Source organism: Rhinoderma darwinii, chromosome 9 (assembly GCF_050947455.1).
Source record: "Rhinoderma darwinii isolate aRhiDar2 chromosome 9, aRhiDar2.hap1, whole genome shotgun sequence".
NCBI classification, from domain to species: Eukaryota; Metazoa; Chordata; class Amphibia; order Anura; family Rhinodermatidae; genus Rhinoderma; species Rhinoderma darwinii.
Genome location: NC_134695.1, coordinates 50,487,847 through 50,513,980, shown reverse-complemented (window position 1 = coordinate 50,513,980; position 26,134 = coordinate 50,487,847). Strand labels below are relative to the sequence as shown.

Genomic DNA, 26,134 nt, shown 5'->3' with positions numbered 1-26,134 from the left:
GAAAATTCCGCTGCGGAGCATAGGCTGCGGTGCGGAATTTGGTGTCCGCAGCATACAATTGATGTTGCGGACCTGTGGCGGACTGGTTGCGGACTCATTGCGGAAGTTCTCCATTGACTTCAATGGAGATTCTAAATTCCGCAATGAAGTCCGCAGATGTCATGCACATGTTATGTGTGCTGCGGATGCGTATTGGTTTTTTAACATGACATTTCTTAATTCTGGCTGGACCTATGTATTTCTAGGTCTACAGCCAGACTGAGGAAGTCAATGGGGCTCCCGTAATTACGGGTGACTACGTGTGTGCACCCGTCATTATCGGTGCGTTGCTAGGCGACGTGAGTAAATAGTCACTGTGCATGGTGCTGAAAGAGTTAAGTGATCGGCAGTAACTGTTTCTGCACCCTGGACAGTGACTACCGATCCCAATCTACAGCAACCTGTAAAAAAAATAGAAGTTCATACTTACCGAGAACTCCCTGCTTCTTTCTCCAGTCCGGCTTCCCAGGATGACGTTTCAGTCTAAGTGACGGCTGCAGCCCATCACAGGCTAATAACAGGCTGCAGCGGTCACATGGACTGCCGCGTCATCCAGGGAGGTCAGGCTGGATGCCGAAAGAGGGACGCGTCACCAAGACAATGGCCGGTAAGTATGAAATTCTTTTACTTTCACTAGGGAAAGTGCTGTCCCTTCTCTCTATCCTGCACTGATAGAGAGAAGGGAAGTACTTTCACTTCAATCCGCAACGGCCAGTCCGCATCAATTTACTGCACATTTTGGGCAGATCCGCCACAGAATCTGCAACGCAGATTCTGTGCGCCATTGATGCGGACAGTTGCGGAAGAAAACCGCCACGTGGGGCCATGCCCGAAAGCTGCAGGGAAATCTGCAGCTGCAAATCAACACCAAATCAGATTTTGTTGGGTATTTCCTTTTTTCAACCGATTGTTATTTTTTTATTTTTTTTAAACAGTACACTCAACTTACCTATCCCCTGGCGCTCCCGTGTCAATGCTTGTTTGGCCCCCACATGTGTCAAAAATTTAACCACTGCAGCCATTCACAGGCACATCCTCACTGGAGGCCAATATTTAGAGACCAGTGGGGAACAACCAGGCAAGCAACGCCACAGAAGCGCCAGGAGGATTGGTAAGGTGAGTATACTAATTTTTATATTGAACTATTATCTTCACCTGTGGATTTTGCTGCCGATCTACGGGTTATCCGCAGCAAAATGTGCAACACTTGGATTTGATTCAATAGGAAAAATCTGCATCAAACCTGTGTTCATTGCACGTTAGAAATTGCCTGATCTTAAAATCCGCACCACAGGTCAATTTCCGCGCAGAACCTTTGTGCAACATGTGGATGAGGGTTTTTAAAATTTCATTTACCATCGTTGGTAGTGTATTCATCTGCAGGTTTCCGTGCACAAATTTGCATGAAGATTTTGCAGCATTTCTGCTACGTTTGAATTTTCCCTTAGGACATATTCACACGTAACAAATTTGTTGCAGAATTTTCTGTGACTGCTCCATTCATCTGAATGGGGCTTGCAGAAATCTATGAGCGTGCTGGAGAAACAACCCCAATCAGATGTATGGAACAGACTTTCATTGTACTTTGTTCCAGAATAGAAAAGCCAATCATAATAAATAATAGTAAGAACTACTTTGAAAGAACCAAATATATCAAATAACAGAATTTTAAACCTAATATTAATAAGAAATTGTTAGCACTGACAAACTATGGAACAGAAATAATGCAGCGTAATACACATCTATCAGGAAAGTACAGGGTCACCGTCCCCACAGTTGCTTTACCTACTGCAGACGGTGCTGCTAAATCGGCCACTCACGGTAGAGTGCCTGAGTGGGCGTCCATGTCCCTTTTAACCGTTGTTTATTTTTAGTTAGTGGGTGTGTAAGAGGCAGTTCGCCGCACGGAAGGAATTTTCTGTGCAAATTCACAAACTGCAGGAAGCCTCAATTTTCTCATGTATTCACCAAATGCAAGCTAAAAAGCTCTCCGCAAATAATATATTCTCTTCATAAAAACAAAATCGTGTTATTAAAACATTATTTTAGACAAACCAGGTGAAAGAGCAACAGCATGTTCTGAGCCTCCATCGCAGATTCCATCAAATTTGATGAGAAAAACGTTAACACCTTAACGGAATCCGACAGACAACATGATATTTGTCATGCGACTATTTTTGGTCCATGATATACGGATCGTATGTCGGACGTATTTCCCACAGTTGAGGAGGTCAGGCTCCTAGTATCATAGTTTTCTATGATGCTAGGAGTCCCTACCTCTCCGCGGACTGTCCCGTACTGTAATCATGTTTTGACTACGAGACAGTATTCCCGCGGTGATGCAGAAACTCCTAGCATCATAGGTAACTATGATGCTAGGAGCTCGGCTCCCTGAACGGTGGGCAGTCCGTGAAATACGGCCAATATGGGGTTCTTATATCACGGACCAAACACGGTCGTTTGCATGAAGCCTAAGGCTTTATTCAGACGAACGGGATATACGTCCGTGCACGGACCTATATTAGTCTATGGGGCCGGGCAGACATGTGCGTGATTTTTACTCAGCGTGAGTCCGCTGAAAAAAAGTCACGACATGTCCGTTCTTTGGGCGTTTTTAGCATCACGCCCCCATTGCATGCCACACGGAAGCACTTCCGTGCGACCAGCGTGATTCGCGCAACAGCTGTGAAAAAGATTAATGAAAACAGAAAAGCACCACGTGCTTTTCTGTTTACAAAACATCCAAACGGAGTGTCATAATGATGGCGGCTGCGCGAAAAGCACGCAGCCGCGCATCATATGCTGAGGCCACACGGAGCTGTTAAGTGCCTTTTGAGCAGGCAAAACGCCACATTTTTTGCATGCGCAAAAAGCACACGCTCGTGTGAACCCAGCCTAAGTGTCTCACACACAGAAAAAGCATTGAAGTCACAGTCACTAAATAAAGAGGTGGAAGAGATTGTATCTGTGCTTCTATGCCTATGATCCCCGCCCATCAGCAGAATGAAGGGGTTGCGGCGTTCCAGTGAGCATCGTGTCCTGTTCACTGCTTGTAAAGGCTCAATCAGTGGCGTAACTACTGGTGTAGCAGCCAAAGTGGCTGCTAAGGGGCCCGCAGCCTGAAGGGACCTGTGCCGCCTGCTGGCATGGCCCACCCCCAAGCTTGGTGGCGTCGCTAGCAGTTGCTATGGCTGCTACAGCAGTAGCGACGCCACATTCAATAGTATCTGCACCCTTAGGACGCAGACACTATTGAACACTATGGCAGAGCAGGAAGGTATCTCACTGCTCTGCCGTTTACTAGGCTGTAGGCCATTCGGCACAGGGACAGGATACCTGCGCAGGACGGCGTGATGATGTCACTAGATCACGCCGGCCTATGCAAGGATCCCGTCTGCATTGTAGAGTAGCTTAGTTTGTCACAAGAACTAGGCCTAGGTGAGTACATTGTTTTTGTTTAATTTATTTGGGGGGCACCATCTTCAAGAGGGAGGTGGGGGGCACTGTCTACTAGGGGGAGGTGGTGGCTGTATCTCATGGTCTACAAGTGGGAGATGGGGGGCACTGTCTACAAGGGGGGAAGGAACACTATCTACAGGGGGGGCTGTGTGGTACTATCTTCAAGGGGGGTGTGACACTATCTACAGGGGGGCTATATAGTACAATCTACAAGGGGGACCGTATGGCAGAATCTACAGGGGGGGGCTGTATGGCACAATCTACAGGGGGGCTGTATGGCATAATCTACAAGGGGGGCTGTATGGCACTATTTGCAGGGGGCTGTATCGCACAATCTACAGGGGGCTGTATGGCACAATCTACAGGGGGCCTATCTACAAGGGGGGCTGTGTGTGACACCCAGGGGAGGTGAGGGGGCCTAGTGAAAAGTTTGCTATGGGGCCCAGTCTTTCCTAGTTACGCCCCTGAGCTCAGTGTTTCATCCATTCAGGCTGTCTGGGACTGCAGCTCAGCGCCACATGGCCCCTTCACTCTGCTGATCGGCAGGGGTCTCAGGGATCTGATCCCCACTGATCAAACATTCATGGCCTATCCTTAACACCTTAACAACGAAGTACGGATATATCCGTCCTATGCAGGAGCAAGTTCCCGCATAACGACATATACATCCGTCCTCTGATCACGCGGGTACTGCAAGTGTACCCACGCGATCAGCGGCTGTTATACACAGCCTGGCTCCTGCCCCAATTGCCGGAATCGAAGCGCCCTCCCATTCTGGCAGTTTAACCCATTAGATGCCGCTGTCAATAGCGACAGCGACATCTGATGTGTTTGACAGAGGGAGGGAGCTCCCTCTGTCACCCCATCGGCGCCCCCGCAAAGAAATCACGGGGCCTTGTCGGGTTTCCATAGCAGCCGGGGGCCTAACAAAGGCCCCCAGGTCTGCCTTCAGCAACTACCTATTAGGCCATGCCAGAGGCATTGTCCAAAAGATTGCCTGTCAGATTTAGGGTATGTTCACACGGCCTATTTTCAGACGTAATTCGGGCATTTTACGCCTCAAACTACGCCTGAAAAGATGGCTCCATTACGCCTGCAAACATCTGCTCATTGCTTGCAATGGGTTTTCCGATGTTCTGTTCAGACGAGGTGTAATTTTACACGTCGCTGTCAAAAGACGGCGCGCAAAAAGACGCCCGCGTCAAAGAAGTGCATGCCACTTCTTTGGACATTTTTGGAGTCGTTTTTAATTGACTCCATTGAAAAAAAGCTCCAATTACGTCCGTAATGGACGCCGCGAAAAACGCGAGTATTTGCAAAAACTTCTGAAATTCAGGAGCTGTTTTCGCCTGAAAACAGCTGCGTAATTTCAGACATAATTTGTTAAAACATGTGAACATACCCTTACACTGACAGGCAATAATGCTTTGGTATACCAAGTATACCAAAACATTATATCTGCGATCTAAAGATTGCAAAGTAAAGTCCCCTAGTGGGACAAAAAAAAAGGTAAAATAGTTAAATAAAGTTTATGAAAAAACAAAAAAAAAGATTACAGTCAAAATAAAATAAAACCCCCAAAAAGTGGTTTTATTTTGTAAAAGTGTCAAAATAAATAACACATACACAAATATGGTATCGCCGCGCTTGTAACGACTCGAACAATCAAATTAACACATTAACTAAACCATGTCCAAAAAAAACACAAAAAACAATGGCAAATAATTTTTTTTTCTTCCAGTCCCCCCATAAAAAATAAAATAAAAGTTAATCAATATGTCCCATGTACCCCATAATAGTACTTATGAAAACTACATCTTGCCCTGCAAAAATCAAGCGCACACACTGCCACATTGACAGAAAAATAAAAACGTTACGGCTCTTGGAATGCGGCGATGCAAAAACAAGTACATTTTTTCTAAAAGGGTTTTTATTGTGCAAACGTAGGAAAACATATAAAACATTTACATATTTGGTATTCCCGTAATTGTGCCGACCCATAGAATAAAGGTAACATGTTATTTACGCGGCATAGTAAAAGGCGTAAATTTATAACGTGAAATTCAATGCTGGAATTGCTGCTTATTTTCAATTCTCTCCTCAAATAAAGTTTATAAAAGTTAATCGATATATTATATGCATCCAAAAATGGTGCAATTGCAAAATACAACTCGTCCTGCAAAAAACAAGCCCTTATACGGCTATGTCGACTGAATAAAAAAAAAAAGTTACGACTGTTGAAATGCGACTGTGAGAAAACAAAAAAATAATCCTTGGGCATTCACAAGCAAAATGGCCTGGTCATTAAGGGGTTAAGATAGGTTGCCAATTATTGACTCACAGAAAACACTTTAACATAGACCTATACACTAGGACATCATATATTGAGGCAAATGTCATTATTGGCAGTGGTTTACTCAGGTATAACTTTGAAGCCGGGCACAGGTGTTTTTTTGCCAGAAGACATCAGTCACACACTGAGGGTTATGGACATTTTTATGGAGACGAGATTTCAAAAGGAGGGAAAATGGGCTAATTTGTGAATATCTATCTTCCCATATACAGATAAAGCTGCATGAAGAGTTAGGGGTGATGAGAAGAAGCATTAAATCCTAATGAAATGTGTAACTAGGAATGATAAAGATAAGTGATATGTAATGCCAAGAATATTAATGAGCAGGACCTACACTATTTCCTATCTACCTTGGCAAACAAATCCCTTTTGAGGAATTACAGTATGTACAGAAGTGAGGATAGTGCTCGCTCACACAACCCCGTCTACTTAACTCTGATCTTATACTAAGCGTCACATACTCAAATCGCAGTCATAGCTTACTACGGTCTACGTGTTTGAGTCCATGTGATACAGGAATTAATATGTGAGCTCCATCTGTGTATGGAGCAAAAAATTAATTTAATGTTTGCTTAGGTTTGACTTGATTTTCCCAAGTCCCCAAATCTTGCTCACCTGAAGTCCCACAATAAAAAGATGTTGGGGATTTCCTCCTTTCTTCTCCTCTAATTTTGTAACCCCTAATTTGTGTCATGAGCTACACAAAGGAAACAGACAAGACAACGTAAATATGTAAGATTTTAGGTAATGCCATGATGAAAACCACTTTTTATGGTTTTATTTTTAGACTCTATACAAAATAAGGTATTTCAAGTCCCTGTGGTGTACCTGGCAGCACACTGACTAATGCAATTCAATGGAGGTATTCACACATCCGTGTTTTGTCACGGAGCGTGTGTCCGTTGCGTGAATATCACCACATATCCTATTCTGGTCCATTTTGCGGACTCTCCCAATAAAGTCTATGAGTATGTGAAAAAAATGGACGGCAAGCGGACAACATCCATGTACTGTCCGTTTTCGGGCATCTGTTGCTAAAGAAAGGCAGAGAGAAAAAAATGGAAAACCTGGAAGTGCTTGCAGAGTAGAAACATGGACGAGAAAAATGGATGACACGCGGAAAACACACTGACGCAACACGGACAGTCCTATACATGAAAAATTGCCTGTTTTTTGCGGACACAAATCGAACACGCTCGTGTGACTAAGGCTTAAGGTTTGGGGAAAGAGATTCTTTTCAAAGCGAGTTTTTCTTGTTCACTGATGTGCTGAGTTTTCTTCCTGCGTCAATCCTTCAGGTGCCAGATCTCATTCCTGTATTAACAATAGTGAGGTGCTGGACAACCAGAGGACATGTGGGGTTAATAGTAGAAGTAAAATGACATTTGGAAACGCTGTCATTGTGAGTGCACTTTAATCACTGGAAATTGAAGCAGTAATTAAGTATTTAATTTCAGCTTCCAGGCGGTTTTATAGGAGCCTTAACGGCCTTAACTATTGATCACCCATCCAGATGCCTCAGGGGTTTAGTCACATTGATAAGCTGAGCAGTTTTACAACACCATAAGGTCTGACAAGTTCTTTCGTGACATCCCATATTTGATCTTTACACCAAGTCTTGTTGATCCATTTAACTCCTTTTGCTAAAACATATATAGAAGTGTATTTTTATTCGATTTTTAGGACATCGCCTTCAATTTCTCCAAACATAAATGTCTCAGCTATATTTTACATCTGTACACACGTGTATTATTCTGAAATCTGGGTTTTTAAAATTAGAGTTCTTCTACCAAGTTTTGCATTGTTAATACATTTTGCTTTATTTTATAGGATCCAGGGGCACACTTTGAAGATAGCAAACCTTAAAGTAATGGGTCTGCCCCCTACTCCCTTTGCTGGTTCTTGCCATCAGCACCGATAACAAGACAGAAGGGGCTGGGGCTTATTTGCCCCTCTCTCCTCTTCTTCATTGTAGAAAAGAAGGGCATTGACCCACAGCCCTAGGGGTTCCCCTCTCTATTGTTTGCTACAACTCTGCTATCTGTGGAAAGGAAAAAACATCTTCAGGGTCACATTGCCCATGGGGACAGAGGATTGGGCCACTCTGTGCTCGAACCTCTCTATGGTGGTTCCATGACATGATGTCATCCTTTGGAAATGTTTCTTTGTAAGTGCGACCAAGACATACATTTACAATAAAAGTTTACAAATACAATATTGTTGCAAAAAGAAACAGTAAGCTCGACCTTCTGTCAAGTTCTTTGATATCTGCAATCATCAGATCAAATACTCAATGCCTAGCATAACATTTGTATGATAACACCATACAAACAAATATATATTTATTAAATGCTATGAGTGTTTCAAGAAAAATGAACGATAATAATAAGCATTTACAGCGCAGCTTTGGTGCCCACGGTTCTAGTCATGGTCAAATCGTGAGAATTATCGTCAGATTTATAGTTAAAGATTTACTTGTAGGTAAAAAAAAAGGGAAGCATTACATTTACCATCCTGTGCTTTCCGTGTATCGATAGAAGACATATTTCACTGACTTTGATGCCCTGACAATCTAATGACAATGAGGACTATCCAACTTTTCCCTAATGTTTCATTTCTGGGACACAGGAATTGGACAGGTTGGATTTGACCTTTCTGATCCTTTGTTAATACCTGCGTAGAAGTAACATGACGGTAAATGGGGAGTCCGAGAAGATAACCATCTCACGTCTATAGTATGATTTACAGTGTATATAATATTCCATATTTCTATGTACTGACTAAAATCATTGGTTTATAGCAAAATTATTAAAACTATATATTAGAAAATGTCACTTCTGTGAATGGATTTATTTCCTTGGTTAGCTAACTTCTTTAGTAAGTCTGTATAAAAAGCTTTTTCTTAATACAATTTATTCATAAGCATTATATGCATAGTCATATAGTAACTCGATTTTGCTTTGTTCCAAGACTATCTATATTCCCTACTTTTCGTTCCCCAGTTTTTTACCTTTTCTTGAATAACATCCTATCTGCACATTATTCAACTATAGCGCTATAGATATTAGATTCCTTCTCCAGATAGTCTTTCCATTATTGGTTTCTTATTTAGAAACTCCATATCACCCCTGACTATATAACTTATTCAAACTTTAATATAAAGACTCCATACTGTGGAACGCTTTCTCATCGTACATATAAGCTGCTTCCTATAATTATTACTGATACATCTTCTGTATGACTGTCGGGTAAAATACGATACGGAAAATATACTCTTAAACAATGGGATGATACATGGTACAAACTCGTCCATGAGCTCTACATCCATTCAGACATTCCCGGTTCCACTTGTTCGCTTGCTAGGATACATTATTCTTAATACAACAAAAGGTGAAGAGGTGGCATTGATCAGACCTAACAAGAAAGGAGTCATGACCAAAGTAATTCCAAAACATAAGTGGGGGAAATAATAAAGGGTATGGACATAGAGGGAGAAAGGCATGTAGATGGGTCATGGTGGGGTAGGGGAGAAGAGAGCCAGGTAAAAAGATCCAGCAGGTAGGAAGTGTTTTGGAGAAAGGGATGGAAGCTGAGGGAAATCATATATAGTATATTGTATAGGCAAAACAGGTAAAGAGCTGCACAGTGTAGACAGGTACGATAAAAAATCAGGCAGTGGGAGAAACATGGAAATCAAGGGTTAATGCAGGAGCAGTATTGTAGCAATAAGTAGGAAAGGTGAAGAGGTTAATAATGAAGGAGATGACAGGATTATGATCAGTAGTAATCAACATGCACATATACAAGGAGAATATGTAGGAAATAAAAGACAAAGGCCACACAGTGCGTAACAAAATGCACAGTCTAATGAGAGACATGTGAACGAGTCCAAAGAATGACATTAGGGTAAGTGTTGTAGGACAGTGAACCCTCAGGTCATATAATGGAGTGGCAGGGATTAAAGGGGCAGGGGGCGGCTGTCAGTCTACTTGCCATGGTCGAAATGCCAGGCTGTGGCACCTTGTAGAAGCAGCAGGTGCAGCTATAAATATTGAAGTCAATCAGCAAGATTATAATAATACCCGATGAATATGCCCGGTGAATAAATCGGTAAACTTGATTGTGTGTCTGCACATACATATGCAAGCCGGAACATTATTACGAAACGTCTTCAAATTTGACACACAAGAAGGTAACACAGAGAAGGATGTGGCATGAGGATTTTCAGCCCTGTTCAGGAGCAACTCCTAAGCACACAAGACGGAAACAAACAAAACACTGAGCCAAGCACTTGTGAACGGATTTAACTATTGTGTAACCCAACCTTACAAGAGAGACCCTAAACCTGAGTGCAGGGTAATGGGACTTTGCAAACAAGATTATCTTCAAACAAGACTAAGTTTACATCCGCGCACCAACCTGAAGCGCGGAGGTACCATGGGTCTACCTGTGACAGCCGGGCAGGAGGCATGGATAGAGTAGCAGAATGCAAGGTGTGCCCCCTGTACATATCATTGCCAAAGCTCCTGCATCTTAGCAGAAGAATACAAGGACACAGCTCTGTGTCCTAGGGGGGCTGCAATGGCAATACAGTATCCAGCACTATTACCTTTACTGGCCGAAACCTCTCGGTTAATGTGCATCTTCCTTCTTGCCTCTGCTCCTCCGCGGATCCCGTTTCTCTCTTCCCTTCCCCTTGTTACGTCCCAGGAAAAGACAAAGACAGCCTGCGAGGTGGGAAAAAGAGGAGGGAGATAGAACTGAGCGGCCACTTCTAGATGTCCTGTATCCTTGACTCCAGTGAGAAGACCTCTACAAGAAGAGGCTCAGGAGGCTGCAAGTGGCCTTGGGAGCTTCTGTGTGCTGCTCAGAGTGTCAATGAATGAGGATCTTTAGGAAGGAACCAACCTCTCTCCCTCGCTCTTCCTTTCTGTGTCTCTCCCTTCCCTGTGACTTGCTTTCTCTATTATATCCTCATGCTGCTGGCTGCTGGCAAGAACAGAAACTGCACACACAAGCGTGCATCCTAATGTGATCTTTGTTATTGGCACCTGGAGCACGGGCAGGGATCGGTGGATAGGGATCTAAATCCAATTACATATATGTGTGGCGGATTGTATGGTACACAGAACAACACCTTAAACACATACAGTTCTTTGCTGGATGATCTCTTAACACTGTAACATTTTACAACGCAGCTATGAAGAAGCCAAAACGTTAATGATACATTATATCATTTATTACAATACAATATACATATATACACCCATTGTCTAAACCCTACATTTATCCTGAAATTAATATTTAGCTTGTAAGATCAGCGCTTCCAGCGCAATTCTCTAAATTTGCCATTCTTATTTTGCCGAATTCTCTGATTTGCAACAATTTCTTAACCTGTACAGCACTGAGCAAGGTTACTCTCCGCAAACAAAAGCCTCAATACTCAATGAATGGAAACCTAGGTCATTAGAATGAATTAAAAGAACAAGGTCATAAATAAGTCATTGATTTTATTACATTCAACCGTTGTGAGATTTATGGCTGGGGTTCTCTAGAGCAAAGGAACTACACCCAGGTCCAGCTGTTGGAGACTACAAGTCTCAGCAAGAAGAATGTGTCAAGTCACGATATACAATATATACATTGTTTATAAAAAGGGGATTATAGTATATGAGGAAAAGTATATTTGTAAAGCAATTTGTAAATGTTATTCACACAGTCTAAGGTTACGTTCACACCTGCGGCGGTTTTTTTGCTTCGGTATTTGTAAGCCCAAACAAGGAGTGGATCGAAATCCCAGAAAATAAATACATCTTGCCATTATAATTTTTCTTTTGTTTTTGTACCGCTATTGGTTTTAGCTTATAAATACTGAAGAAAAATACTGCCATGTGGTTGTGGCCTAGGAAAAAATACTGGCATGTGGTTGTGGCCTAGGAAAAAATACTGGCATTGAATTGATATGAATAAAATCTGCTTGACCAATTTTTTATTATGTTTCCTACGCCAGTCTTGCTCGAAAGAGCACTGGAGTAAGTTGTGATTAATTCATTAAGAGGCGCCCACCTCTTAATAAATTAGGTGCATCTGCAGCCGCCTAGGTGCCAGAAAGGGAGACTTCCGCCAGCTACGAGCCGACTTCCGCCATCATTTTGGCCATATTCTGGCAGAAATTATAGTTAATTTGTCGGGCATTGGATGGCCCCCTTAATCTTTTTTATAAGAAGAAGAGGCGGGTTAAAAAAGAAAAAAAAATGTGCAAATGATGGCGCAAATATGGCGTGCACCATTGTTTGCGACTTATTAATGCCATACAACTGGCGTCTAGCCATTGATGGATTCGCCCTATGTTGAAGAAAGGGTCTGAAGAAAGGGTCTGTAGTGAACAATTGAGCTCAAACCCCTACAAAAATATATTATGAAATAAATCTGAAAAAAAAAAAAAAGCTGTCAGTCCTACCTACAAGTACTCAGCTCTGATATACTGCCTGATCATTCCTTCATCTGCTCATCTACATGCCTGACCATTCCTTCATCAGCTGCTCGGTGTGCCAGTCCATTCCTTCCCCAGTTCTCCTATGTAATTGACCTCTCATTCTAAAGCTGTTCTATGTGCTAGACCACTCCTTCCCCATATATCCTATAGGCTTCACCTCTCCTATGTGCCAGACCACTCTTCAATGCTTTCAATGCATCAGCTTTGGGTTCCTTTAGACCTTTCCATCGGAGGAACCCATGAATGGAAAGGCAGATGGAAACCATAGCTTCCGTTTGCATTACCATTGATTTAAATGGTTTGCTTCAATTGCAATTGGTTTTCGTTTGTTCCGTTCCGTAAGGTTTGATAGCGGAAAGAATAGCATAGTCGACTGCAAACTGAAACCTTATGGAATGGAAACAAACCAAAACCAATTGCAACGGAAGCATTACCATTGAAAACAATGGTAATGCAAACGGAGGCTATGGTTTCCATTTGGCTTTCCGTTCATGGGTTCCTCCAACGGAAAGGTCTAACAGAACCCATGAACGGAAGGCAGACGCTGATATGAATAGGCCTTAAGGGCCTCTTCACATCAGTGTTTGGTTCCGTTCATCAGTTCCGTTCAACCTCTCCGTTGTATAGCTTCCGTTAGCATTACCATTGATTTCACCTGCAACGGAAGCATTACACTTCATCCCTCTGACAGAAAGGTTGAACGGAACCGATGAACGGAAACCAAACGCTGATGTGAACAGGCTCTTAAGAGGTCAAAATATACTAGATAAAATATTAAGTATAAAGAACAGGAATCCAAATAGATTCCGAGAAGTTAACAATATTAAGATTCCAAGAAGTTAATGTTTTGTAGTAATTCTAACCGAAAACGTTCTAAAATGCAATTACTAAACTGTACACAAGACTCTCATGTCTAGATTGTATCGGTCCTCTCGTTCACATAAGTTTTGGTCGCTGTTAATGCTTAACTCTGAATACTAATATACAGTATATTGTACTCCTGAAACACTTCATCTAGTTTATCTTCCATTGTGGGTGTCCCACTTTTATTAACCCTTTCATGACCAAGGGTCATTGATGCCCCTGTGTCCAGGTCAAATGTTCCATTTTTGATATGCATTTCTTTAAATGATAATATCTTTGGAACCGCTTTGAATATCGCAACAATGTTTACTTTGTTTTTTTTTACAAGACTTACGAGGCTTTCATTTTCTAGATTAGTTTAATTAATTCAGTGTTTTTAATTTTTATTATGAGCAGACAAATCACTAAAAATTAAAAAAAATAACTTTTTTGTAATTTTTTATATATATTTATCTTTCTATATATACACATACATACACTGTAGAGCTCTGTAACAATTAGTCCTCTTCTCTCTCCGTCACCCTGGATCGCTGTGAGGGGAGAGTGAAGAGGGCTATATACACATGACCGTGAAAAATATGGCAGTTAACAACGAATCAACTGTCCGTTTTTCATGGCTGCTTTGCATCAATGTGTCTCAAAATTTTAATCCATTTCCCGGCCGTTTGACCGTTTTTAACCAGAATTTGCCATCTGTTTTTCATGGACGTTAAAAAAAATGGATGAATTTTATTTGTTAGGGTTTTTTGTCCCAACCCCCTGAAAACACCACAGTGCCCATGTAGATAGTGATGCAATACCACTGTAGATAGTGCCACATTGCCCACATAGATAGTGCCAGTCCCCACATATATAGTGCCCACTGTAAATAGTGCCACAGTGCCCATATAGTGCCACAGTTCTCCCTGTAGATAATGACCACATAGTGCCACACACGATGCCCATGTAGATGGTGCCACAGTGTCCCCTGTAGATAGTGCCAATATAATGCCACAGTACCCATGTAGATAGTGCCATACCCCCTGTATATAGCACCCCCTGTAGATAGCACCACACCCCCTGTAAATAGCGCCACCCCCTGTAGATAGCAACATCCCCACTGTATTTAGCAATATCCCTGCTGCAGATAGCGCCACCCCCTGCCCCATAAATGGCACCCCCTTCATATAAATAGCACCACTGTAGCTCCCTTTAGGGGCGGAATCCCCCTGGCAGAAGATTCCTCTCCTACAGGAAGCCCCTGATGTCTCTGTCCATATATGTACAGTGACGTCAGGGGCTAGCTCTAAAAGCGGAATCCCCTGCCAGAGCGGGGATTTTGCTCCGGTAGTAGCCCCTGACATCATGGTCCATATATAGATAGTGACACCAGGGGCTTCTCCAGTAGCGGAATCCCCAGCACAGGGCGATCTGACATTGGGGATTCCGCTCCTAGAGAGAGCTGCTGACGTCATTGTCCATATATGGATAGTGACACCAGGGGCTCCTCCAGTAGCAGAATCGTAGAGAGCCACTAATGTCACTGTCCAAATTGATAGTGACGTCAGGTTCTCCCTCTAGAACCGGAATACCCTGCCAGTTCGATCTAACATCGGGGATTCCGCTCCTAGATTCAGTTCAGGTGGCGCTATCTACAGTGGGGGATGTGATGATATCTACAGCGGGGAGGTTGCTATCTGCAGGGAGGTGGCACTATCTACAGCGGGGATGGAGAGACAGTGGGGGCTCCCGCTACGAGGGGAATCCTTGGCCAGATTGCTGGCCGGGTATTCCGATGCTGGAGGGAGCTTAGGTGGCACTATCTACAGAGGAATTTGCCCTCCCTACAGGGGGTTGTGGGTGGCACTATCTACAGTGGGGGGTGTATTCCGGGGCTCTAAAAGCCCTGGCCAACAGGAGAGTGCAGTGCTGCTCACACTGAAGCAGCACTGCACTCATTAAACCCGTTCCAGGCTGTCAACGTTTATACATGTGCTAACTGCACAGGGCATCGGCAGTTAGAACGTATATAGCCGTATGGCAGTCGTGAAAGGGTTAAGGATATAAATGGGAGGCTACATTTCAATGTAGACTTCAATTGTCCAACTTGAACTAGACATATAACATAGTAGCTGCATATAGAGACTGGTGTACTGAAGGAATAGGCAGGGTGCAAAGATCATCGTTAAAACAGAATAGTTTATCTTTATATCCTATTATCTTATAGCATTATAGTTCCCAATTATGTTTTAGAGGAGTAGGTGTATGCTATAAAACACCTGAAGACCTTACCGTTGTTGACTTTATTACCTTGATGCTATTGCTCAGTTCGTCACTAGGGGCGCTGTTTCACAATTGTGTTTTCGACCTGAATGTCACATGGCTTCTCCTACCCAAGAGGGAACATTCTGATCAACAAGGCGTTTTGTGTTGAATAATTAACATCCATATGTTGATCTGAGTTTTGTTTATCTGAAGGTTTTTTAAAGGTTTTGTTTAATACATGAGAAATAATGAAATAATGACATGCTTTGTAAAATAATATCCAGGGACTCATTCCTGATGAGCTGCTGTGATACCATATGTCATTCTTTGGCTGGGAACCTCACTAAAATGCATTTATGTTCATTCTATAAGAGCATTTTTTTAACTTAAAGGGGTTTCCCAATCCCTAAAAATGTATGGCTTATCCTCAGGATAGGTCATCAATAGCTGATCGGTCAGGGTCCGACTCCCGGAACCTCACTAAAATGCATTTATGTTCATTAAATGCTAATTCTATAAGAGTCTGACTCAATAGAAACTAACGTAAAAGTCCAAGGAAAATGAACTGATTATGAGATTCTGAGTATCTGAATGACTGTTGAGGGCTCTATGGGGGGGATAACTCTCTCCCATAGAGCCTTCAGCAGCCAATATTAAATGCTCAGACCCCCACCTTTCAGTATAATCTCCCCTCAAAGAGCCCTAAGTAGTTTTTATATTGCAAGGGGGCTCTGACTGCTGAGGGCTCTTTGGAGGGGGTTACCCCCCCATAGGGCCCTCAGCATGCAGTCAGACACCCAGCTCCTCCTTGCAGTGTACCCTCCTTCCCTCCGTCGGGCGATCATTTTTTTAACTTAAAGGGGTTTCCCAATCCCTAAAAATGTATGGCTTATCCTCAGGATAGGTCATCAATAGCTGATCGGTCAGGGTCCGACTCCCGGGACCAGCACCAATTAGCTGTTTTGAAGGGGGTGTTTTGAAGTGGTTCCGCTTTATTTCTTATTGCTCATTGTGAATTGTCGACATGCATTTAGCGGCGATTCACAGGTATTGCAGGCTTCTTCTCCCATTTACTTCTCCCATTCACTTCAGTGTAGGCATCCACATACATACAGTACCTTTTAATGTTGAAATATCAAAAAAAAAACATAAGATGTTTACTAAGGCATTTGAAAAAGCGCATGCAAATTTTAAAAACAGTGTGCCTTTTTTCCGAGGCACTTTTTACTGTGGTTTAAAACGCAACAAAAATGCACACCATCAAGGATGCAGCTAAAAAAGCAGCAAATTTTTTCATGTTTGGATTTATAAATGGCACCATTTAATATATCATATGATGTCTTGAAAAATGTAAAAAATAAAATGTTGTGGGGTGGAATTGAAAACAACAGCAATTCCGCTATTGATTTTTTTGTTATAATTTTACAGTGTTCATCGTGCAGTATAAATGTCTTAATAACTTTATTCTGTAGGTCATTACAATTACGGTGATACAAAATTTGTATAGTTTTTTTTTATGTTTTGCACAATAAAAACTATTTTTTCTATCTACTAAATAATTTGTTTTTGAGTTGCTGCATTAAAAAACTGATCACATTTTTATTTTTCGTTGACAGATCTCCGATTCCGGTCATTAGAGCAGGGTGTTGGCTGTTTAATAAAGCCCGCACCATCCAAAGTGATTGCGCGGGCACCGTGACGAACTGCATAGTTCTGCAATGTTACAGCAATTCACAGGGCAGCGAGGATTTAAGACTCATTCAAGATAAATTTCAACAAATCTATTCCACAGAGCAGGAATATGTCTTTCTATCTGGCACCTCCAGCACACTATTTTTGCTCTAGTTTCACTTCTTTTACCTGAAAGTTCCTCTTTATCCCTTTATGTTTCTTTCTTCTTTCCCTCCCTCGCTCTCTCTTCTTCTTCTATTGTCTCCCTTTTTTTCCCCTCTTTCCTGAAGTGAATGTGACTGAGATGCAATACCAGACATAGCCTATGAACAGATGTGGTGCTGTTTTTGGAGAAAGCAGACATATTTTTCTTGGCCTAGACAACAAATTTTCATTGATTGTTCTTGTGCAGATATCCTCCCTGCATTTTTATCCCTTTTCCTTTGTGGCCACTGATATGCTCCATTTAGCGTTATTTTTAATTTTCTTGTGTATGATATCATTTGTTACTTATGTCACATTTGGGTTTTTATTCCATGTATGCATCTTTATTCACACATCATAACGCGTACATGCAATCATTAACGTCTATTTATTACCGCATCCTATGTATGTCCTAAGGATAAGAGCCCTGTCTGGTCACAAGTGCATTGTATTGGCCTCTGCAGTAAGGTACATTTCCAGCCAGTAAAGGGTTAACACTTCAGAATAATGTAGGTGATGTCACAATGAAAGAGACGTACAGTTGTAATAAACAACCGTAGTAATGATGACAAATGTGATGATGTCATAAATACATATGTTTATGACATAAAGAAGATTCCATATTAGAAGGTTTTACTGCCATGTTCAGTGCCATATTGGATGCGATTGAGGACCTTGAGCTTGACTTCCCCACCAATTTCTACCTTGTTGTAATTTGGAGGTTCTAGCAGGAAAGCCCCTTCACCCAAGACCATTTCTTCATCACAGTGATGCCATCTTCTTCATACGGGTTATCTGCTTTAGACAACCCCTCTGCATATGCCGTTAGGGCATATCAATGTGTTAGAGGGGGTTTCTAGCACGAGATCCCACGCTATTAGCCGGATCGGAGACAGCTGCTATTAAGAGTAGTCTGGAGGTCCCCTCTAGAGGACCTTTCTCATTGCCAAGGGAGAAAGAAGACATCCGCCTAGCCAACCAGATCAGCCGAATTAAGTGTTTAATGTTTTTCATTGTAATGGCGTTCATTGGAAATCTGGTATAATGTACAAATTGTGTTCATACTATACTGTTATATTTTGGCACCTTCTAAGCCCAGAGGAAGGGCAATCCTCCAGCCATGGGTTCCCTAGAGGTTTCCTCCACAAGGGGGTTTTTCCTCTCCTGAGTGCTGGAGGATGACTCTTTGTGAGTCGGAGGGTTTGCCACTTGCGGTGTGGTCATGTATTAAATAAAGCTTTGACCATTTAACACCCAATTATAATGTTTTGTGTCTTTATTTTTCATTCTTTGGTTTGGTGCTTGGAATTCTGGGTCCATCATATATCACAAAGTCACAAGGCCAGACATCTGCTTCCCACACAGGACAATAACCTACCCCATGAAGATGTTTTAGCTCCAGTGGTTGGCCCCACACTGGAATATAGAATACAGACAACAAGCGTTACTGCACAATTAACACTAGTGTTCACCTCCTTGCATTAAGATATTGTATTACTGGCTGTAGTCATTGGGGGTAATTTATTAAACTTTCTATGGAAGTATATTTATGGGAAGGTGTCCAGACCGTAGAAAGTTGCCGTAAAAAATAGGACATGTCCTATATTTGTATTATATGGACCATGCTCCCATACTTTATAATGGGAGCATGGCCCGCAAATGCGGGTGACTGTCCGCGGCCGTGTGCAGAGGGACTAACCAAGGGTTCTCCCCCTCTTGTTGACACAATGGCAGCTTTGCCCACAATTTGTGTCAGGATTTGATCTGGATTCAACATGGATAAGTATTTATGAATGTTTGAAATTTTTCCAAAGTGTTGGCTATATGCTGATGAAAAAACTGGTAATCTCTCGGGCTACAGTATTTATTGTTAAACAAGAAAGATTCTTGTGTCCTTTGTTCTACATGTTTAGAAGCCCTTTTTAACATTTATTGTTTATATCCTCTAAGACATAATCTACGGTCAATATTTATACATTGATTGTGAAATGTCTTGTCATTTGAGCAGGATCTCCTAGCCATTATAAACACATCCTGACAAATTTATTATAATTTATGCCTTAAATAAACTATAGTGGAAAGCTACGCCAACTCGAGCTTTGAGAGGAGGCCCATGTACAGGAAGAGCATTTATTGCCGACCAAAATGGCACAATGTGCCTACAATCCCATCAGATGTCAGTAAGAGTTCCTACCTTCTCCCCACATCTCCAACATGTCCCTGAACACTCAAGGTAAAGCCAGTGGAGGATCACCAGGAGTCCTGTACCCACATGTGAGTATTTTAACGTTTTTCCTTTGAATCCAGCAAGATATAGTAGACACCTGAGCTGTTGCCCAGGCATCTGAGGTAAGACTGCAGTTGTTCTCTTTCCCACACATGCACAAAAAAGGGCCAGTGGTAAATATTCACTATCCCCCAGGAGCAGGACGTAGAAGAATAACATCAAGTGAATTGGGGGAAGGACTCAGGGCAAAGGGTCTCAAAGGGAGTGATATACCTGGCATGAAGGGACATGGGAACAAGGATTGAGACATGGCTGGATAATTGAGGTCTGACTACTAGGAAATGAGGATAACTGTCGGAGTGAGGGACCCTGGAGGAAATGTAGTTTGTTTAATGAGGTCAATAATGTGTCAGAACCAAAGCCCCAAGTGGCACCCAGCAGCTGGGAACTCTGTATTACTCCTTCTATGACCACTAATTATTTTGAAACTCTATAGAGGAGCCAAGAAGGAACATAAGAAAACATGGAGGCCCTAGCATAGTTCACCAAAGCTGGCAAGCCCATGACCCTTTGAGCTTTAGGTTTTATTTAGTCTCTACCCCAGTGTAGGAGCTGAGCCGGCCCTTACAAAATCAATGGAAAAGGATTTAAATTACCTAAATAAACTAGGTGAAAGGGGATAGGATTATTTTGGAAATATATCAAATACGGGGAGTTGGCACTGTTATTTGGAAAATTTGTTATGAATGGACACTTTGGACACTATTATGAATTATATAACAGTATTATACAGTTTATGGAAGTATAACATGTTTCTACTTCAAAATGAATAGTGTTATACAGTCCCCAAATAAATAGTGTCTTACATTGCGCTGATAAATAACGCGGACATTGTCCAGAGTTCCATTCTCTGTCCAGAAAAATAGTGCATACAGTGCCCCAGATGTTTATATTGAACACCATCATGTCTAAAGAGAATCTGTCACCAGGAAAGGGCATTTAACAGATACCAGTAGGTTCTCATGTACCCACTGAGTGCCACCCCTCAAACATTTTGGAAGAGGCTAAAAAGTAAGTACTGTGGGCCAGATTTACTTAGTCTTAGACTGTCGTTTCATATGCCAGTCTTAATGCAGACTGCAGAAGTAAAAGTTGCCAAATTTATAAACAGGCACATGCTCTTAATAAATTTGGTGCATTTTTGACTGTCCATTAGGGAAAAGGTCAAATTTATGCCTGCTGTGAGCAGGCGTATATTTGCGCTATAATTAGTTTGTTTCTGGCATAAATTATAGTACATTTATGGTGCGTTGGTGGCCTCTCTGAGCTATATCCCCCCACTTTTCTCAATACTTTTAAAAGTAGATAGACGAGTTAAAATTTGCTAATTTTAGTGCAAATATGGTGTGCACCAAAATGTGCACATTTTTAAAGCCACAAGGTGGCGTAAAGTCTTTTCTAAATTTCCTCCTTTTATATTAATTGATCATCCATGTGGCCACTTCCATGAATCCTCACAAACTAAAAGGATGAATATCCGGCCACCTGGTCCCACTCAGCAAATTAACCAACGCCAAGTGAAACGTTCAATAAACATAGTCGGAGGTTTGGTGTGGTCATGTTATCTTAAATAAAGCTTTGACCATTAAACACCCAATTATAATGTTTTGTGTCTTTATTTTGCATTCTTTAGTTCAATCAATCAATTATCATACTTACCTATCCTGGGTCCAGCGCTGCAGCCGCAATGTCAGAGAGCTACGCTGTTTCTGTAACTTCGGGAATATGGGGGGCAGCAGTACTAGAAGTACCTAGGGCAGCATCAGCTCTAAATACAGCCCTGCCCACAAAGTGAAATCTACGCCCACATAGAGGCGCTTTGACCCCACCCATTTTCCGAAGCTACACCCCTTTCCACAAAAGTGGCGAGGATAGTGTAAAAAGGACACAATTGGACCGCAATTTGCGATTTTTGAACCATTTTGTGACTTTTCTACACCAGAAAACTGCCGTAGAAATGTTGATAAATTACCCCCATAGAGTTTCCCCCCAAACAGCACAAAAGTTGCAATTTGTGGGAAAAAACTACGACTTTTGTACTGTTTCCGACGCTCACAGAACTTTTCTAGAAACTGGGCAGAGTTTAGCCGGCGTGGTGGGGAACTCACGACAACGACAAATATACTTTCATTTATGCCAGAAACTGTTGTTAATTATACAGCGAATCTGCTCTAGCTGGTGCATGAACGGCCAGAGATGTGCCTAATTTATTAAGAGACATGCGTCTTTAATTAATTAAAAGTGATATTTATATTGACTGGTGTATGAAACCGCAGTCTTAAGGCCTCATTCACACGACAGGGTTTCCCGGCCGGGTGCCGGCCGTTCATAAATCGGCCAGCACCCAGCTGCATTAGGAATAATAGACTCCTAATTGGGCTATTCACACGACTGGTTTTGACGGCCGGGAAAACCGGACGTCAAAAAATGGGACATGCTCTATTTTCGGCCGGGTGCCCGGCCGCCCGGCTCCCATAGAAATCTATGGGGCCGGGTAATACACGGCCCTCACCGGAATGTGTCCCGAGTCATGGCCGGGTTGTCCGCCGCTTGCGCTCTATCTCCTCCTCCTCACGGCGCAGAGTGCATGTGAGGAGGAGGAGTTTATGCCATTCGGACGAATGGCTGTACGCTGTACACTGTGTGGCAGGGCCGGGGTGTACAGCAGGTGGAGGGAGCACTGCGCTGGCTCCCTTCCCCTGCTTGTTTTAAAAGCGCCCTGGCCCGGCGACACCTTCCATGGCGCCGCTAGCAGCTGCTGCTGCTGCGGCTGCTACTACTGTAGCGACGCCACTATAGCAGAGCAGGGAGGTATCTCCCCGCTCTGCTATGTGCTAGCCCCAATTTAGCTCCTTGAAGGAGCGGAATCCCCGTGTTTTCGGGGATTCCGCTCCTGGACAGAGCGCTTGATGTCTCTGTCCATATCTGGGCAGTGACATCAGGGGAAACTCCTGAAGCGGAATCCCCGAACACATGGGGATTCCCCTTCAGGAGTTGCCGCTGATGTCACTGTCCAGATCTACCCGGCCCGGATGCAAAACTTTATGCAAACCGGCCGGGCAAAATGGCCGATCATACCGGCCGACACTCGGGCTCGGGCGGAACCCTGTCGTGTGAACCCAGCCTAACCCTTTCCCTCTGCATGCAGTCTGGGCCTTAATGACCAAGCAATTGTTTTTAGTTTTTCCATCTTCACATTCAAAGAGCTATAACTTTTTTATTTTCCCGTCGACGTGGCCGTATGACGACTTGTTTTTTGTGGGATGAGTTGTATGTTTCAGTGGCACTGTTTTGGGGTATGTAAAAAATTTTGATTAGCCTTTATTAATTTTTTTTGTTGTGGGTGGTGATATAAAAAAACAGCAATTTAGCCATTGTTCTACACATTTTAAATTTACGCATTCACCAAGCGGCATAAATATCATGCTATCTTTATTCTATGGGTCGGTACGTTTACGACAATACCAAATACTTTTGAACTAAAATAATGTTATTTTGCATCGCCGCTTTCCAAGAGCCATAACTTTTTTATTTTTCTGTCTATGTCGCGATATAAGGGCTTGTTTTTTGCGGGACTTTATTGCTACAATTTTGGTGTACATGGGACTTATTGATTAACCTTTATTATTACTTTTTGGGGGGAAAATTTGAAACATTTTCATTTTGCCCTTGTTTTTTGCAGGTTTCTTTACGGTATTCACCTTGCTATTTAAATAATATGCTAACTTTATTTTTTGGGTCATTACGATTGTGGTGATACCAAATATGTGTGGTTTTGTTAGGCCCCCAGCTGCCATTGCAACACATCACAACACATCACATTTGCGGGCCGCCAATGGGTGACAGCAGGGGCGTAGCTAAAGGCTCATGGGCCCTGGTGCAAGAATTCAGCTTGGGCCCCTACCCCTCCCCAACACCACAAGACCCCTTCGCATGCCTATGCCCAGCCGCCTTGCCCAACAGCAGCCATGGATCCCCCCACAGTATAATGCCCCCATATCTGCTTCCACAGTATAATGCTCCCCATAGATACCCCACACATTATAACGCTCCCCATAGCTGCCCCCACACAGTATAATGTCCCCATAGCTGCCCCTACACAGTATAATGCCCCCATAGCTGCCCACACAGTATAGTACCCCCACACAGTATAATGCTCCCCATAGCTGCCCCATACAGTATAATGCTCCCCATAGCTGCCCCCACACAGTATAATGACCCCCATAACTGCCCACACACAGTATCATGAACCGCATAGCTGCCACAGTATAATGCTCCCCATAGCTTCCCACACACAGCATAATGCCCCCCATAACTGCCCTCCACACAGCATAATGCCCCCATAACTGTCTTCCACACAGTATAATGCCCCTCCACAGTATAATGCCCATCATAGCTGCCCCCACAGTAAAATGCCCACCATTAGCCCCCAAAGTATAATGCCACCCATAACTGCCCCATACAGTATAATGCCCCCCATGGCTGCCCTATACAGTATAATTCCCCCCATACAGTATATGTTCCTATAGCTGCCACCATATCAGCCTCCCTCCCATACCCAGTATAATGCCCCCATATGTGCCTAATAGTAAAATAATAAAATAATTACTTACCTATCCCCGTTCCCACGATGAGTGGAGGATATCCTTCTCCTCCGGTCTGTACTATAAGTGACTCGGCACAAACAGGCGCGGTGACGTCACTACATCGCGCCTGTCTGTGCCGAGCCATTCATGGCTCACAGCACAGTGAATGCTGGAGCAAGGAGCCGTCAGCTCCTTGCTCCAGCATTGAGAACAACTGTATCTGCTGTCGCAGCTGTAATTGGAGCCATATGCATAATTAGCAGATAACAGCGATCACCCGTGACAAGCTCATGAGGTATATGGTCGGACAATCTGAAGCTGACAGTGGAGACTATTATTTTCATCCACTTCTACACAGGTATGGACTGGTGCACTGTTTCTCAGTTTGATCGGCTGCTTGTCGCATTTGAATTGCGAACCTTCTGAGCTCAGGACAAGGGATAAGTAACAGAAAGGGTATGTTCACATGGCAGCCTCCGTTACGGCTGAAATTACGGAGCTGTTTTCAGGAGAAAACAGCTCCGGAATTTCAGACGTTATGGCAAGTGCAGGCGCTTTTCGCTGCGTCCATTACGGACGTATTGGAGCTGTTTTTCCATGGAGTCAAGGGAAAACGGCTCCAATTACGTCTCAAGAAGTGACAGGCACTTCTTTGACGCGGGCGTCTTTTTTTAAAAAAATGACCGTCGTCACAGTACATAGTTTTGGAGCCGTATTTTCGGACGTAATTCGAGGTTAAAACGCCCGAATTACGTCCGTAAATAGTGCGTGTGAACCCAGCCAAATAGTCTCTGAAAATGTCACTCTCTACCTGCAGCAAAATGGACAGAGTGGTTCCTCAATTCCTCACACTGGCCCGAGATGAAACTGATACGGCGTAACTCCAGTCGGCTACATATTGTTAGCAATCCTCTCTTTAATATAAATGCATGTTCTGCACTGTGTGACTAAGGCCCAACAATGTTTTCAAATATATTTTGGATATGGAAGTTGGGGCTTTTCTCATCTTTATTCAGGGACGGATTATATGGATATGTCTCAATGTGGGGTTCGCTTAGTGGAATCTTACAACATTCAACATTTTCCTGCAACAGCCATTTTTCCGTTTTTTATATTTGCTTTTTCCTTTTCGCAAATGTGTTTTTTGTGCTGTTAACTGCATCTTCATAATGTCCGACCGCATGCAGTTAATGACCGCGCTGCCAAAGTTGTTGCTGAACTGCTTGCGGTTTTGCTAACAGTTCTGCAATGCCTTGTAATGAACTATATACAGGAAGCACCTAACAATCTTCAACACGGGTGAAAACTATGTCCATAAATTATTTCCTTTAAAACGCAACAGAACTGCAGCATTACAGAGACAAAAAACGCATGCAGTTGACCACATGCGTTTTTCAAACGCAACAAAAACGCGTCAACGACGCACCGTGTGGCCTTACCCTTATTGTACCATATTATGTACTGGGAAACTGGAAAAAAAATATTTGTGGGATGGAATGGGAATTGTTTTTTGGGTGTTGTTTTTAAGACGTTCACTGTGTGGTAAAAACAACATGTTAACTTTATTCTGCGGGTTAATACGATTACAGCGATACCACATTTATATAGTTTTTTTAAATGTTTTACACAAAAGAAAACAAATTGTTAAAAATAAAGCTTGTTTTAGGTCGCCATATTCTGAGAGCCGTCACTTTTTTATTTTTCTGTCGATTGAGTTGTGTGAAGGCTAGTTGTTTTTTTTGCTTTGTATTTTGTTGCATGACCTGTCATTTATATTTATTAAGACTGGTGTTTCATACGCCAGTCTTAACCGCTTAGCGACATGCAGCATACAGTTACGACGTTGCCACCAAGGTATTAGTGCAAATCCAACGTAATCAACAGAAACTGAGCCTGCGCCATCACCAACGGCTCTCAGCTGTATGATACAG

General features: G+C 42.7%; 1 protein-coding gene across 4 annotated transcripts in view; it reads right to left on the bottom strand.

The window, feature by feature from the left end:
- Positions 1-10,806, bottom strand: part of SYT7 (synaptotagmin 7) — a 315,087-nt gene extending 304,281 nt beyond the window's left edge. For 2 of the 4 annotated variants that reach the window (XM_075837640.1, XM_075837639.1), the window contains exon 1: positions 10,461-10,806. In XM_075837640.1, the coding sequence (XP_075693755.1) occupies positions 10,461-10,494 (34 nt within the window). In that variant the 5' untranslated portion in view covers positions 10,495-10,806. The remainder of the gene's footprint in view (positions 1-10,460) is intronic. The other 2 variants (XM_075837641.1, XM_075837642.1) reach the window with 2 other exon arrangements.
- Positions 10,807-26,134: the final 15,328 nt, after the last annotated feature.